The sequence below is a fragment of the Pyrus communis genome, chromosome 12 (assembly GCF_041283825.1).
Source record: "Pyrus communis isolate YQ-2024b chromosome 12, ASM4128382v1, whole genome shotgun sequence".
In the NCBI taxonomy this organism is placed as follows: Eukaryota; Viridiplantae; Streptophyta; class Magnoliopsida; order Rosales; family Rosaceae; genus Pyrus; species Pyrus communis.
Window position 1 is genome coordinate 3,120,248 of NC_142576.1, and position 13,192 is coordinate 3,133,439.

General features: G+C 37.1%; 1 protein-coding gene across 3 annotated transcripts; it reads left to right on the plus strand.

Moving 5' to 3' along the window:
- Positions 1–5,187: 5,187 nt before the first annotated feature.
- Positions 5,188–8,867, plus strand: LOC148692171 (calcium-transporting ATPase 4, endoplasmic reticulum-type-like). Of its 3 annotated transcripts, none has more exons than XM_088681454.1 (3): positions 5,188–5,413; positions 5,741–6,395; positions 6,484–8,867. In XM_088681454.1, the coding sequence occupies exon 3, from the start codon at positions 7,550–7,552 to the stop codon at positions 8,681–8,683; it is 1,134 nt and encodes a 377-aa protein (XP_088537580.1). In that variant the 5' UTR covers positions 5,188–5,413; positions 5,741–6,395; positions 6,484–7,549; the 3' UTR covers positions 8,684–8,867. The 3 variants fall into 3 exon arrangements, with proteins under 3 accessions (XP_088537580.1, XP_088537581.1, XP_088537579.1); XM_088681455.1 differs by having other exon boundaries at positions 6,487–8,867; XM_088681453.1 differs by having other exon boundaries at positions 5,741–8,867.
- Positions 8,868–13,192: the final 4,325 nt, after the last annotated feature.

Consider the following 13,192-nt stretch of genomic DNA (forward strand, 5'->3'; position numbering starts at 1 on the left):
AAAGAAAATAATATTTAATAAACAATTGATTGAATCACAATATTGGTAGTCCATTGTGAGGTTAAGTCCAACCTCTCCTTATAGTGTGGATAATATCGTTTGTCAAAACAAACAATCATTTCATAACTAATTTAATCACATTATTATCCGCGTGCGAAAAACTTTTTTTTATAATCGACATTACACGCCTCTTAAGATGTTATGTTCGTATATTTTGGTGATATGTGTTAACTACATTAGAGAAGTATCAGAGATAAACAATTATAAAATCAAGAAATGAAGTTTTAAATAGAGAAGAGAAATGTGAGAAATAAATGAATGAAGTTTTTGAATTAAACTCAATGAACTCACTTCACTATTTCAACTAACTATTACATCATCCAATCCTTTATAACTGTTTTGATGAGCTGACAAAGATGAGTTGACAGTGATATATTCAACAATGACCGTTCATACTTAATTGCTCCTACCTCTGTCAGATTGCCCACCCACTTGTCCTATGACAAAATTATTAAAAAGTAAATTTACAAAATTACCCTTGTATTATTTTATGCATTCTTCTTTGTTGCTTTTGATTTTTTTTTGGTTGAGGAGCATTCTGGTCCTATTTATTTTTGTCGAGGCCGTGACCCCAAAATGAGGGTCTGGCTTTATATAAGAGATTTTAAAACTCACCATTTTTCAAGATAAAAATAAAATTGTCTAAATATATTTAGACAGTCAATTAGGTAGCTTAATAGATTTTTTTTTTTCTGCAATTTTTAGTTAAAATAGCAAAGAACTTCATTTAGTTAGGCCCTGCTAGAGATGCTCTAACCTCTCCAATTTTTTATTTTTTTTTATAAACACCCCATGCTCACATGAGATTAAAAAAGCAATTACAAACAGACTCTTAAGGTGATTCGCGTATATTTGCATGGACTGCCGCTAAATCTCTAACTGTTCAAAGCTTGTGGGGAGCTCGCAAATTATTGACGACCATGATCAGACCCCATCCTGCATGCAAGTAGCCAAAATCTGATTCGTACACGTAGCAAAATTATTTGTTGCTGGAGAAATTTGTACGGAAAGCAAAATGTATCAGAAACGAAACTTGGGGCAGGTGTAAAGCTAAGCAAAATGCTTCTGCTCCAACCAAATCAAAAATATGTACATTAATGTTATGAGTTACGATTAAAATCTAAAAATTAAAAAGATCTTAATTATTAAACATTAATAACTAAGAACCAGAGAAGATGATGTGCAATAAAGGTGTGGCATTGCGCAGAGAGAGAGATAGAGAGAAGAGAGGGGTGCGTTTGGTGGGCCATAGACTGGCATGAATATGATTTGCAGCGCTGGACCGATTCGACTGAATGGGACTTGATTGGATTAATATCCTTCGTTTGGTACTCACTAAGCCAGCTGGACTCGAATTGATTAGTCCTTGTGGTCCACTGTTCCAAAATTTGTCCCTGCGATCGCATGAACAAGGATTGTCTATTTTTTTACTTCTGTTTTATGTGATCATGGTAAAATCAAGTTAATATTTTATATTATTTTTTTATAGAGATAATAAGACAAAAATAAATGGTAATATAAAATATTGATGTGGCAACTGTGACCACACAAACATAAAGGCACGGTAGGGCACCGAAAGTGGGAGGACAGACAATCATTGTCCCGATCGTATAGTCGTAAATAGAAAGTGTGATCCACATGTGGATGCGGAACTATGATATATTATGGTAAAAAAACATATGAAAGATCATGTATCCAATGATTGTGGAACTAATAATCATGCATTCAACACCAAACACCAAAATGTCATCAAACCAAATTAATTTTTTATTTAACTAAGTTCTTAGCACTTCAGTTCAATCTTAAGCTAAAAAGAGTAGTTCAATTGACTAAAATTACACAAAAGGGAGAAGGACAGAACAAACAATTGTGGAAAGTTGTACAATGACACTGACCCTGCAAGTTAAATATGAAAAATGTTCAAAAGAATGTAAAAGCTCAACTCAAATTATCCTTAGCATCAGTAGATTAACAATGAAAAAACAAAATTTGTATAAGTTTATATTGCTTGTTGCTTGACAATTAAGCGTGAGAAAAAAATGCAAGGAAAAAAATATTGTTAAATATCCGGTGAATAAGTGAATAACAGTGAACATTACATTTAGATTTAGTATAACATGATATGCATGTGGATAGTAAATACTAAGAAAGAATATGCATAGGTAAATAGTAACTATCAATTAACCATTTTAATTAACACTTTTAAAAAATTGTTTATGTATACAAAAATCTAATACAAAGAATAGAAGGCTCTGAATATTATAAAAAGAAATCCATATACTATAGACACAATGGGTATGAAAATATATATCATTTGACAATACAAAATCAAGCAATGTCTAAAGATGATAATCAGATCCTAGATAGTGTTTATTACAGAAAGCAGAAACGTTATATCATATGCATTAAAACAATTAACAAATTTTCAATGGGCAATACTAAAGGTTTATTAATTAAAATCATTAAATAATGATTGCTCACCTTTTGTCAACCAGTATACAGTGCAGAGTTGTACATTTAGGGACCTAGATTGTCTGCCCTCCCCATCCCATACCCTTCCCATCCCCTCCTATTTCTGTGGTCACGGCTAAATCACGTCAACATTTATCATCATTTATCAAATTGAAAAACCAGAACACCACCTGTGCAAAATAGTGAATTTGTGTTATCATCATAGTATCTTCACCATTATCATTTATCACTACCCACCTGCAATTCCTTGCTCTCCGATTTCAAATCACTTTAATTCTCATCCCAGTTAACAGTTTTGAATCGCCACTAACTTCTACAAATCCCAAATCACAAAATTTCAGTAAGGGTATGCCAAAACACAAAATCAAAATTCAATTTCATTGTATACAGACCAACATCAAGATTGAGACACGTTTTAACTTCTACAATTCTACACACTTTGGAGCCCTAAATTTTCCCGGAAACAAAAGAAAATGAAAGAAGTTGTACCTGGTTCAAATAAAAAAACCCAAATTTTTAAAATTAAAATCACAAAAATTTCAACAAAAAAAAGAGAACTCGAAACAAATATGTCGGAGAACTCACCAGGAAACCTAAGCTTTCGGATTACCAATTTCCTGAAAATCAAGCTTTTCTAGGTTTAAAATTTCTTCCCGGCAACAGATCCAACATTGATTCAAAGAAAATTCGAATTGAAAAAAAAAAAATGAGAGAGGGGGAGAGACATACCTTCTTGCGGAGGTCAGAGATTCGGAGCTTGAGAAAGAGCTTGACAAATCTGTGGAAGCAACTGGAAGAGCCTGCTTTTCCATGTAAGGGACCTGGCTTCTCTGCCCTCCAGTTCCCATGCACTTTCATCCCCTCCTATTTGTGAGGTCACAGTTAAGCCATGTCAACATTTTATATCACTATTGTTTTTTGTCTTATTATCTCTATAAAAAAATCAATACAAAATGTTGACGTAGCTTAAACGTGACCGCACAAAATAGGAGGGGATGGGAGTGTATGGAAATTGGAAGGGCAGAGAAGCCGGGTCCATTTCTTCCCTTCCACGATGAGCAACACGTGTATAACAGTATAGGAGGAAGAAAATCCAACGAAAAGGCGCACGATGAGGACGCGGGGAGCACGCACGCGCAACACGCATTTAGAAGGGCAAAATCGCCACTTAACAGCACAATCCCACTAAAGCCGGAAAACCATGAAGAAAATGAGGGACGAAACCGGAACGACACTATTAATGAATAGTACTTTTCCACCACGTTTTAGTACAAAAAATAACTAATAAATTTTACCCGCACGTTGTTGCGGAAGCGAAAAGAAAATATAGCTATAGATTATGTCATTAACATATAAATATGTAGAGATTGAAATAAACATTGGATAGAAAATATAGCAAATATTTTTACATAGTTGTCTGAATTTATACAACATACATAGAAGGCATTATCAACTATTCTGTCATCCACATACAAAAGTAGTTATCCTGATATTCCCCTTTGATAACTACCCTAGATGCTGATTGGTATCACCATTGGAAGATAAAATGTTTCAAAACGGCAGATTGTTTCTATACACCAAAAAATGGGGAATTCATGTTAGCAAAGGACTATTTACAGACAAAAAATATTAGTCAACACTGTTCTGTTTTGGACAACAGATGAAAATATCCTCTGTAGAGCAGCAAAAGTTTTTTTTTTTCCTTGGAGCAGTCACTGCAGATACAAAATTTGGATAATTGGAAAAAAAATACAAAAAGAGAAGCAAATGTTAATACACATGGAATACGGTTTATACATTAATAGATTTATAGTATGAAAGAAGCAGTAAGAAAACAAAGTCACCTAATTTTGTTTTTGCTGTGCAGCAACGTCTGTTTTTGAGCTAGTTGGGGAGGATTTTTTTTTTCAACAGTTTAATCGGAACTTGATCGAAATCTTGCACATTTGCTTCAGAGATCTCTTCTGTTTCACTGTGTTAAGATCAGAAAATTAAATTTGGATTAGATTGAGATTAATTTGAGATGTAGTTAAAAATAAAGGAAAACTAATGAAAAAGGCTTGAAAACTTTGAGTTTTAATAATAAGGACAAAATCAAGAGTAAAATAAATAATATCAGGATTGACTTTTTAGCGTTAAAATGTGGTTTTTCATTAAAGTGAACAGTACCACTGGCTTTTCGTTAAAACTCCCTAAAAATAATGTTATACAGAGTATAACCGTTTTTCAAAATCTGTAAAAAGCGTTTACACCTGATTTGCCAATGATTAGCGCATTGATTTCACTCGTGTCATCTTCAAGCACCAAGAACACTTTGTACCTTCATTTTAAAAAAAAATCATGTTCTTTCGCCGTGTTTAGTACCCACACCAATTAACTTTGATAAATTATCATTCATCTATAATATAGTCCACAACAAGGTCTTATATATAATTTGAATTGACAAACCCATATCATTTCATAAAAAAAAAAAAAGGCATTTTTATCTTTACTATCACACAATGTATTGGTTTTATATGTTTAAGACAAATAAGAAAGGTTTGGTTGGATTGGTTTACAAAGAGAGAAGGATTGTTTGTTGCGTAAAAGGAGACTTTAACTCTCTTTCAATTCTATAACGTAAATCTGAATATTATTATATGTTCAAGTCATATCTTATGTGATTAGTTTTTGTACACGGTATAAATTAGTAAACGTACTAGAAGAAGACTCTGTAAATTTTGTCTAATGATTGCATACATTTCTACTTCTATTCTAATCCGATGTATATTAGACCGTTCCCGTTCCCGCAACCACTTCTGGGTGAACACGGTTCCCACAACTGCCTCTGGTGCGTCTTCTACAACTCCGACATCAACGAGCTAGATAGCTCCTTTGCCTGGTAAGATTTTTGTCCTCAATTTGAAATTGGTTGTTTAATTCCAACTTATTTGCCAAGAAATCTTGAATATACCCATAACTTGCCTTCCTCTTTGAGTTTTGAAATTTAAATTTTAAGGTATGAGGGATTTCGAAAAGGGCCTTAAATTGGGTTAGGGTTTTGTTCAATTTTAATTTTTTTTTTCTCGTTTTAGTTTCAATCTCTTTACTTATCAAAATTTTCATGAAATTCAAATTTTTTAAGTTTTGTCTTCTGTTATGTACCCAATTTGTAATTGAGGTTTATGCTCTAATTAAGAGTGTAATTGAGTGTTTTACTTGTCATTAGGGGGATTTGTTAGAAATGCCAGCCGGCAGTAGTCACACTTCATGTATTGGAGCTCTGCTCCTTGTATCTTCCTCCTTCCCTTTCTTCTATGTGCAATAGTTTAGGTTGAGCTAGGGTTGAGATTTGGGTTTTAACAATGGTATCACCCATATCGATTCTTGGATCCGCTGCCCCTCGTTTCTCTTCCCTGGAAGATCGTGTTGCTTCCTTGGAGGCTACGATGGCCTCGTTACCTTCTCTCATTGACGCTGCTATCGAAAAGGCCTTTGCAACCAAGCTTCCAACCTATTTCGACAAATTTCGTAACGAGCTGCACTCTCGAAGCGTCGCGGAAGGCATCTCTGCCCCTCTTGCCACCTATCATTATGTTTCTCCTGCGATTGAGCCTATCCAGCTACCTCGGAGCCCAATTTGTGTTGGAGGAGTCCAATCGCAACTTATTCCGGCAGCAATCCAAGCTCCACCGCTGCTCTCATCTTCACCGTTGTTACGAGCACTGGCAACTTCGACCGTCAAGCCACAGTCGAACGATTCTGTTGCAACCACATTTTCTCTTCCGGCATCGAAGACAGTGATTCATGCTTCTACGATGACCATTGCTCCGTGGCCAATCCTTAAGCACTCGTTCCCCGATACCACAAAAACTGGATCTGAGGTATTGCTTTTATTTGGTGTAATTGCATGCTATACTGGAACTGTTTGAGGACATGTCTAAGAGACTGAATACAGATAATGTCTTTCAGTAGCAACCTGGATGCTTGGGATATTGTGGAGGATGTTGCAATTGCTTATGAATACACTAAACTCATCAGATTAGAGATTGCAAGGAATGGGTTTACGGAGGTCTTGACATTCATACTGGGTTCGTGGAAAGAAATCTTTCCAATGTCAAGCTATAGAGATGATAAAGATGTGGCTAAGTTGAAGGAGATTTGAGAGAGTTTTATAATTGAGGGAAACCCAGAGTCATGTCCCTCATGGTTATCAATGAGTGGGGAAGTATTGGCAACAAGAGATAAGTTGACGTATCTTCCTTGTGGGCTTGCTGCAGGTTCTTCTATTACGGTGGTGGGGTCATCCCATTATGCTCATGAGGAGTATGTGTCCCAGCTTGCAAAGTTGAGGTGGGGTGATAGAGCAGTTATGGTCTCACAGTTCATGGATGAGTTGCAAACCCATGGAGGACAACCGTGTGATAATTTGGGCAGAGAACTCTTCTGGGAAAAGCAACCACATATGATGCAATTAGGAGAAGATTATGCAGAACGTATGTTGTCTAAGTTCTTGGACTTGATTATTCGTGGAAACTTTGAGTTTCAGACTGCCACTTTGTTGCAGCTGCTCAAGCCTTTGTGGAACATTGTTCGGATTAGGGATGAATCAACCCCTATAGACTATATCCAAGTTGCTAGCAGCGATAAGTTTCTGAGTTGGGTTGACCATCATTTTACTGATATATATTCTTGTGGGAGTATCTTTCAAATTACCATTCTTCCTTCGACGCTTGGTCCATTTCTGAGTAGGCTAGACCATTCTTTGAAGGGATTCATTTGGAGGACAGTTTTTGTTGAGCTTTTTGTAAGTAAATTACAAGGAAGGTCTGCTACTTTTCACCAATATGCTACAAGTATACCACCAATTGCCTTTGCCATTCCCTAGAAGCCAACCCCAAATTCTAAATACAAATGGAATGAGCTTTCCCATTTTCAAAATGTGGAGTTCTATCATGTTGCGAAGGCAATTGAGAAGGCAGGGGTCAGATGGATAGCACTACCACCTGCTTCAATCTTATTTCTATTAATTCATGGAATGCTTTTCAAGGAGGTGGTGCGTTTGGCAGAGACGAAACAATATTATGTTGATAATGCCAATTTGTCTGATGCCTTGCCACTTAATCAGAGGAAGTCACTGATTGCACAGACCCTTAATTTCTTGGAAGTCATTTTTCGGGATGTCAACAATCACAACAATTCAGGAAAGCATTGTGATGGCGAAGACTCTGCTGCGTGTTTCCACTTCAAGACTCTGTATACAGGGAACATTTCTCCTTTTGAGTATGCAGATATGGTTAAAACCCCAACCCACAAGTCACCTAGTAATTTCTCAAAACTTGCAGAGAGCTTGTTCAAGAAGGGCTATGATATTGTTTCTGTTGGAACAGAGAACCATTTAGTGTTGGTGAATTTAAGAGACAAGGGCATTGATGGCTCAAGAGCTGAAAAAGTTTTGGAATCAATCCATATTGCAGCAATTACAAATAATGTTCCTGGGTACGTGTTTGTCGTGGTTCCTGTTGGTGTCCTGTCCATTGAGTCACCCTTCTCATTTGAGACTATCGTCGGGGTGGAAGGATTGGAGATTGACAAAGGATATATCTTCCCTCAATTTGCTACAAACCCTGAGAAATTGTTTGTTGAATTCGAGAATGCTGGAGTTCCGATCACTGACCAGAAGATTTCAAGGATGTTTAAAGTAGTGGAAGACTGCCGAGCAGCTGGAATTCTTGTTATGGTAATCACGGGAGATAACCAGAACATTGCAGAAGCAATATGCCGTGAAATAGGCGTGTTTAGTACTGATGAAGACGTACATTCAAGAAGCCTTACAAGAAAAGAGTTTATGAGTACTATACGTGATCCAAAAGCCCATCTGAGACAAGATGATGGCCTTCTGTTTTCAAGGGTCGAACCAAAGCACATTGTGAGGTTGCTTAAAGAGGATGGTGAGGTTGCTGCTATAACTGTTGATGGAATGAATGGTGCATCTACTTTGAAGCTTGCTGATATCGGGATTGTAATGGCCATTTATGGAACTGAGGTGCTTCTAGAGCTGAAGGAGAGTGCTGCTGCGTTCAAACAAGTCCCCACAATTTCTTTTTTAAGCCTTGAGGACAAGGCTAATTTTCAAGGGGGAAGTATTGTTATGTACCCAATTTGTAATTGAGGTTTATGCTCTAATTAAGAGTGTAATTGAGTGTTTTACTTGTTATTAGGGGAATTTGTTAGAAATGTCAGCTGGCAGTAGTCACACTTCGTGTATAAGAGCACCAGCTCCTTGGTTTGTAAACAGATCAGAATTTTACAAAAGAAATCAATATAAAAATATTGGAGCTCTGCTCCTTATCTTCCTCCTTCCCTCTCTTCTATGTGCAATAGTTAAGGTTGAGCGAGGGTTGAGACTTAGGTTCCAACATCTTCTGTGCTGTAATGGGAGATTTCTATTGGCCTTTCGGATTTCGGCATGCGAAAGTTCACTTATTTCTCTAATTAGATTGTGTATGCCTTCAATTCTTTATTTAATTGTTCTGTTTGCATTCGGGTGTGATGATCTAAATTTTATATGTTTGGAATTATTCACTAAACACCAATTTGTTACATTCAGGTCCACTCCACATTTAACAAGTTCAAATTCCATAGAAGTCGGTTCTGCAGATTGTGTCTGCAATTAGATCAGATATCAACCGATCTTTTGTTATCATGCGGAAGATTGCTTTTGGGAAGGATCTAAAGCAATTCCTCTCTGTAAGTTTACTCTCTGTATGCTTATTGCCATGTAGTTCTGCCTTTTCTAATTGATGAGTGTTCATGTTACACTGCGATTCATGATGATGCTTTAATTGTTTCTCGATTCGTAATTGTTTGTAATTAATGTGACATATTTGAATTGCAATCTGTGTTTGTATGAAAGGGATGGCATATCATGTTGCTGACTTAATTGTTTATGTTTTTCATATTTGCGATGGTGTTATGATCGATCAGGTGGCTCCCGTTGTATTCAGTATGCTTTAGCTGCTGCCAATCTATAGGTAAAGGTTAAATTTACATACAATTTTTTAAAACGTTCATAGTGATTTAAAACGTTCATCTGATGCTGTGGACAAGAAGCAACAAGTGATTTAAAACGTTCATAGTATGCAGGAAAAGACTCACCTTCATCTTGTTGAATTCCACTTATTTTTTTACGAAGAAGAATGATGCGAGAAGTTGGGAAAAACTTCTCCAAAAACGCTCTTTTCATACTCTCCCATGAAGTGACAGTGCCAGGAGCCAACTCGTATAACCAATCCTTAGCTTTATCCATTAAAGAGAACGGAAAAGCTTTCATCTTCAAAATACTTCCGTCAACATTGACGGGAGTCATGCTTGAACAAACTACTTCAAACTCTTTAAGATGCTTGTTTGGATCTTCCATGGAAAGCCCATGGTATTTAGGAATGTGGTGCAACAAGCTTGACTTCAACTCGAATTCATCGGTCTTGCCTTGGGCAGCCGCAGGGTATTGAATGCATAATGGTGCGGCATTGGCCAACCCTGAGGCCGAAAGCTCTTTAATGGTCCGATTGTCCGCTGCCATAACTTCTTCTTCCACTTCTTCAAACTCAGATTCGGCCTCTGAACTTGAACTAGGTTCACTACGTTCAGGATGCCTCCTCTTTCTTCTCAAATCACGTTCAAAATCGTCGTTAAAGTCTAAGATATGTGCATGCACAGTTTGAGAACTCCGCGTCATGCACTAGTACCTAAAAAAACAAGAAACAAAAATAGGTCAGAAACTAAAACAAAATCAGAAACAAAGTGAAATAAATGAAACAAAAACAATCCAAGGGATTTAGCAAAGTTGCTAATCCCCGGCAACGGCGCCAAAAATTTGATGCGAAATATATTAAGCACACAAATTAAACCCTCTTCTGACAATTGTAGCAAAGTATGTAAGTAGGGATCGTTCAAAACCGGGGATTAGGAGGGATTGCTAAACTCTTGAAAACTGACCTAAGAACTCCAAAACAAAGTTAAAAACACTAATTTGGACTCAAAGAATGAAAAACCAAAGTTAAAACACTAAAACAAAACAATTTCTAACTAAATTGAGACTTCAAAGTAAAGGGGGATTTGATTTGGACGAAATTAAAGTTGAGAAAACATATTGCAAAGTAAAACTGATTTTGAAACGTTTTTTGGGGTTTTTAATGGATGATGGACTAGTTAGGGGTTCTTTCTCCACACATGACAAGTATGCAAATGACTCGATTTCTAGTTATTCCTTCATAGAATTATGAATGACAATGCCCCAAATTAACCGTGACATCACTAGTTAATTCTCAAGTTTTCCTTGTGTTATTGAATTGGATGACATCATACGACAACCCAAAGCATTCTTCAAAAGTTCCTTACATGACATCATAATAAAGATACAATCAAAGATCATTACGTTCAATGAAAACTATAAGCATTGACAAAGCACTTGTGACTATGACATCATGACACTTATGCTAGGAATTGAACTTAACGCGATTGTGACTAGCAACCTTCACTACTTGTGAATATAAGTGTGTGACAATTATGTGAAACAAACTTATATTCTAGCATCATATTCATGCAAGCCAATTAAGTGTCGACCCCTAATTAACAAACACAAATACGTTATTACTCGCACAGTTAAGCCAATTGCATTCACGATTCAAGAACTCATAACTGGAATTTATCAAATCAACTTGCACACATAGTTATGGCTTCGAAATCACCCCTAACCAATAGGGTTTTAGCCACTCATGTTCATAGCAAAATGAAAGGAAAATAAATTAAACATTGAAATCATAAAACGAATTACACCTAGAATGCACCAACGACGAAGCTTGAGCATCCAAGAGTCTTTCCTTCTTTCTCCTTGCTACGGCACAAAGGTGGATGGGATGGTTGGGATGTGTTTTAGGATCAGGGATTATGGAATTGGATGGAGGATAGATGAATGGACGAAAATTGAATGAATGAGTGATATGCTTGAAAAAGTCATTACAAGTGGTGTAGAAGTCAAAACCAAGGGAGCAACATCCATGCAACCCCACGGCACAAATACACTATCCTATGCCGTGCCTCCTAGTGAGGATTTTCTTGAAGTAGTTGCTGCCCTTGAGTCATCACCAATACATGATGGTAAGTTTCCTAACAAAGAGTCCATTCCCATTTCGACTAACAAGTTGCTTCCATCCATAATTCAGGCACCTATCCTTGAACTCAAACCTTTGCCAAGCCATTTGAAGTACATTTTCTTGGGAAAAAATGAGACACTGCCTGCCATCATATCATCATCCCTCACGGCACAAGAGGAGGAAAAACTCATGCATGTGTTGAAGAAGTACAAATCTGCCCTAGGATGGACATTGGCCGATATCAAAGGTATAAGCCCCACAACTTGTATGCATCACATATTTCTTGAGGAGGGGACCAAACCAATTAGAGAGGCTCAACGCCGTCTTAACCCTCCAATGATGGAAGTTGTGAAAAAGGAGATAATCAAACTTCTTGATTGTGGAGTCATTTATCCTATCTCCGATAGTCGTTGGGTTTCACCTATCCAATGTGTGCCTAAGAAATCCGGAGTGACGGTTGTGGAGAATGCCGAGAATGAGCTTGTACCCATGAGAATCCAAACCGGTTGGCGTGTATGCATCGATTATAGGAAGATAAATGCCACCACAAGGAAGGACCACTTCCCATTGCCGTTCCTAGATCAAATGTTGGAAAGGTTAGCGGGTCATTCTTTTTATTGCTTTCTTGATGGATATTCAGGTTATAATCAAATTGTCATTGCCCCGGATGATCAAGAAAAGACCACTTTTACTTGTCCCTTTGGAACATTTGCATATCGACGCATGCCATTTGGTTTGTGCAATGCCCCTGCGACGTTTCAAAGGTGTATGGTAAGCATATTTTCTGATTATGTTGAAAGGATTATTGAGATATTCATGGATGACTTTAGTGTTTTTGGTGATTCTTTTGATAAATGCTTGGATAATCTCACTTTAATCTTGAAACGTTGTGTTGAAACAAACCTTGTTTTAAATTGGGAAAAATGCCATTTTATGGTTAAACAAGGTATTGTTTTGGGTCATATAATCTCTGAAAAAGGAATTGAAGTTGATAAGTCTAAAGTAGATCTTGTACGCTACTTACCCTCTCCTACTTCGGTTAGAGAGGTTCGTTCTTTTCTTGGTCATGCAGGATTCTATAGACGATTTATCAAGGACTTTTCCAAGATTGCACAACCCCTATGCCGCCTCCTCCAAAAAGATGTGTCTTTTGAGTTCAACGAGGCATGCGAGAAGTCATTCAAGCATCTCAAAGAGCTCCTAACCACGGCACCCATCATAACTCCCCCGGATTGGTCCATTCCATTTGAATTGATGTGTGATGCCTCGGATTATGCACTTGGGGCTGTTTTGGGTCAAAGGAAAAATAAACAGTCACATGTTATTTATTATGCTTCCCGCACTTTAAATGATGCTCAATTGAATTATTCTACAACCGAAAAAGAACTCTTGGCGGTTGTATTTGCTTTAGATAAGTTTAGATCATATCTTATTGGCACTAAAGTAATTGTTTTCACTGACCATGCAGCCTTGAGGTATCTTTTCACCAAAAAGGAGGCCAAACCAAGGCTCATTCGTTGGATGCT